We start from the raw sequence: 4,182 nt of genomic DNA, 5'->3' as shown, positions 1-4,182 counted from the left end.
TTGAATTATGGAGGTCTACATTGGAGTCTAAAGGCCTTCATTTGAGTAGAACTAAAATTGAATACATGGAATGTAATTTTAGTAGTAATAGCTCTAGTGACAGAAGTGTGACTTTGGGTGATCAAATTATTAAAAGGTGTGAACGATTTAGATATCTTGGGTCCGTTGTCCAAAGCGATGGTGATATAGATGGGGATGTTAATAGTAGAATTCAAGTTGGTTGGTTGAAGTGGAGGAATGCTTCGGGCCTTTTGTGTGATAGAAAAGTACCGCTAAGGCTGAAAGGAAAATTTTATAAGACGGTGGTGAGACCTGCAATGCTCTATGGCGTTGAATGTTGGCCTTTAAAAGAGAAGCATAATAATAAGTTAAGTGTTGCTTAGATGAGAATGATTAGGTGGATGAGTGGCTTTACACTTAGAGACAAAATGTGGAATGAATATATTCGTGATAGGGTTGGTGTAGCTCCTGTGACAGACAAAATTAGAGAAAGTCGTCTTAGATGGTTTGGTCATATTAAACGTCGACCATTAGATGATCCGATTAGGAGAGTAGATGTTTTAAATTCGACTTGTGTTAAGAAAGGCAGAGGTAGACCTAGGAAGACTTGGGCTTATTGTATTAAAAATGATCTTAATTTACTAGAACTAAATGAAAATATGACACTAAATAGGACGCAATGGAGAAAAAGGATTCATGTAGCCGACCCCACATAGTGGGATTAAGTTGTTGTTGTTGTTGTTGTTGTTGTTGTAATTTTAGATAATAAAATTGTCTTTCCTATGGTAGATTTTAGATACCTCAAATGCACATGGCAACATTCATGTATTGCTCAGTAAGATTATGAATGAAATAGCTGAATATACTCAAATCATAAGTGAGATCTAATCTTGTATGAGTTAAATACAGCCTTTAATATCTCCCCCTCTCCATTGAAACATGGCTTCTTTTAATACATATCTTCAAATTCTATTTCATTAAAGCATGTCAGGTATTTGGTAGACTACAACAACAACAATGACAACAAGCATTTATCCCACTGAGTGGGGTTGACAGCATGAATCATTTTTTTCCATTGTGCCCTATTAAGAGTCATATTTCATATAATTCTAATAAATAAATAACCAAATAAGGTATGACCCAAATATCGATACTAATGTCAAGTCTTAAAAATCTTCTTTGATAGATGCGGTCTTGTTATTGCTAAATCTCATTATAATCTACAAGATGATCTTAATTCTAAGCTAAGTAATGTAGCTTCCCTCTCTTGACACCATAACCTATCATTCGCCAAATTTGAGTGTCCTTAAGAACACAATGATCATGTACAAAAAATAAAACAAAAAAAAGATGGTAGTTATTTCAGAAACAAACAAAAAGTTATAATATGAGGGACCAACTAACATAGACTCAAGGCTTAAAAATTAACAAGGTTTGAGGACCCTTCACCAAAAACTAAGACTAATTACACAAAAATCACCATTGATCGTGGAGTCAAAATTTTAGAAAAATGGGTTAAGGTTTAAAACTTGTCAAACAATAAATGTCATATGATTAATTAGACTTAAATCAATTATACATCGACCATTTAAAACAAGTGTAGAAGTGATGAAAATTTTAACTCCAATATTTGCCTTGATGACAAATGCTCGTGTCAGTATGTATTAAAGGCATTTCTTCCTTTATTTGAACTTCTATAGCAATAGAAAACCACATGGAATTTTAAGTCATGTTGGGTCCCACCAATCTAGATATTCAATATGTTAAAAGCAACAACTTTTGAGTCATTTGATTAGAGTCAGTGCATTTGTATGTATATTTCTTTGAACTGTTGGAATTCTTTGAATTGGTGGCTTTCAAACCAATCTTAGAACTTATGATTAGATGACAAAAAACATAGAGGAAGCTTCAAATATCTCAATTTCCATTCAACGGGGTAGATCATGTGGCTTCAAGAAGGACTAAGGAGCAGCACTTTTACAAACTTCGGAGTGGCTCACGATGTAAATTTTATCTAACCAACAAAAAACTATGGGCACTCGAGTTCACTCAATGGACTAATATTATGGTATAACATCATCGGAATTCTTCATGACCACTTTATCATGATGATCTAGCTTCATAATGTCAAGACATAGACAATAAGAACAAGCACTTCAACTTTTGATTTTTCACGTACCGTTTTTCACATCCCACGTCTTAACACAATAGGTGGAGCAATTTAGGCCATGATAAAGAAATTTTTTTTTTCTCATTTAGCAATATTATCTTCGATAATTGAGGCAGTATATTATAACTTATTTCTATAAGTAGAATATCTGATTGAAATAGACTCTCAACGTAAGCAAGAATAGGAATATGTTTGATTTCAGAGTATTAAATGTTTTCACTCTTTTTTTCTCTTTCTTATTTTTCTATCTTTCAAGAAGTCAAAATAATGAACCAATCGGCAATGAGAAAAGGCTATTGGTGCCAACTCAGGACAATGAAGGTGGGTGCAAGTGAGTTTTCCAATGTTTTTGAATCCACAGTTGAGGGGGTTATTAAATACTTACTAGGGGATAGGAGGATAGATTTGGGTGTGCAATTGACGGATCTAGTTGATAAAACTTTGTGGCGCAAAAATAGCCAATATGGAACCAAGAACACGTATCAAAGTTTAATTTGATTGAATCTGAACTATAATGACAATGCATGGTTCAAATCAGAGTTTCTAGGGAGGAACATCAAATGGAGGATGGGATAAGTTTAATAGCAAGGACCTAGTCAAGTTATAGCGGGGTTGGCATCGATTGGACAAAATCACGATAGTTGGAGATGTCAAGTTTCAATATTTTAGTTTTATGTTATTTGTGGTTTAGAGTTTTGAGATGGATTTCTAGGCTTACATTGTAAAAACTTTCAAAACCATGTTCAACTCTAATACTTCTAAAAATAGGAGAAAATAAGACAAAAAATCTTGAATTTTATTCCTTGCTTCAAACTAGGTGCTGAACAACAAATTATTAATTCTAAAATTAATGAATAAAAAAAATGCATAATTGTAATGAAAAGAGACAGCACGAGTATGGACATATTGCTCAGGTAGACAATCACCCTATGATTAAGAAAATCATAGCACACATACTGCTAAGGTGTGCAATTACTCGGCAATTGATAATCTAAAACATATTTCCTTTATTTATTTAGCTAAGGCATTCTTATGAAGATATTGGGCAGCTCTTTTTGTGCGTTTTCAACAATTTCTATGCAGATATCGAAGCACCATAACAGTTCAGAAGACACTCCCAGATTATTTTGCATTAGTTTAACAAGTAAATGGCATACCCTTACGCTCAGAGTCCGTATGCTCACATTATGTGAAAAACCAAATATGCTTTTAGTATCTGACTCTAACAGATAGTCTAAAAGTTTAGCTCATCCTAATAATCTAATTACGTCCGAGTAATCTACCTTAATCATAATCCATCATCCCTTTGTACAGAGATAGCTCTTTTTTGACTTTGGAGGGATTAGCTTGTAACCTCTCCAGATAGCAAAAATAAAATTTTGATTAGCTATCTGAATTATCAATCTCCGAATGAATAACTTGTAATCTAATCTCCAAATCACGAAAAACATCAGCAGAAACACAATGGATGAAAGATTGGCTCACATGTCCCAGAGAGTATATGTGGGAAGGAATGGGATTGAGATGGGAGGCCCAGGAGGGAGGACTGTAGGGCTTCTTCGCCAAGAATCCTCCCACCAGATCGATAGGCTTGGCTTCGCGGTCTTCCATTAGAACCAAGGATACGTACTTCGCCTTCTTGTTACGAAAGGGATGCCGAGCAACTCTCGCACTGGACGCAGATGCGGCCAAAGAGACGACGATATAGGCTGAGGAGCAGTAGAGTGAAAGCAGAGATAAACTCATCTTCTGTCTTCTTCCTCTAAAATGCCAACAATAAGTCAAAAATTATTATTTTGTCCACCAGACCATTAAAAAAAAATAATTAGTACATTTTAACTTCGGCATCTATATTTCTTGGGAAAATTTGGTGGTTGAAAACTGACGCATAATTTCGTCTTTTTTTTTTCTATTTTCTTTCATGATTTCAATTTTAACTTGTATAATAGTAGGACTAAACTAAGAACAAACTAATTTAATTAGTGAATACTTTATAATTTATTTCACATATT

General features: G+C 34.2%; 1 protein-coding gene across 2 annotated transcripts in view; it reads right to left on the bottom strand.

The window, feature by feature from the left end:
• The window catches only part of LOC110027872 (putative D-cysteine desulfhydrase 1, mitochondrial), a 68,357-nt gene extending 64,415 nt beyond the window's left edge, over positions 1–3,942 (bottom strand). For both annotated transcript variants that reach the window (XR_002294383.1, XM_020729490.1), the window contains exon 1: positions 3,656–3,942. Coding sequence is in view for 1 of the 2 variants with exons in the window: in XM_020729490.1 (XP_020585149.1) it covers positions 3,656–3,916 (261 nt within the window). In the remaining variant the exon portion in view is untranslated. The remainder of the gene's footprint in view (positions 1–3,655) is intronic.
• Positions 3,943–4,182: the final 240 nt, after the last annotated feature.

Source organism: Phalaenopsis equestris, unplaced genomic scaffold (assembly GCF_001263595.1).
Source record: "Phalaenopsis equestris unplaced genomic scaffold, ASM126359v1 Scaffold000458, whole genome shotgun sequence".
Lineage (NCBI taxonomy): Eukaryota > Viridiplantae > Streptophyta > Magnoliopsida > Asparagales > Orchidaceae > Phalaenopsis > Phalaenopsis equestris.
Note: the sequence above shows the minus strand (reverse complement) of the source record. Positions and strands in the feature narration are given on the sequence as shown.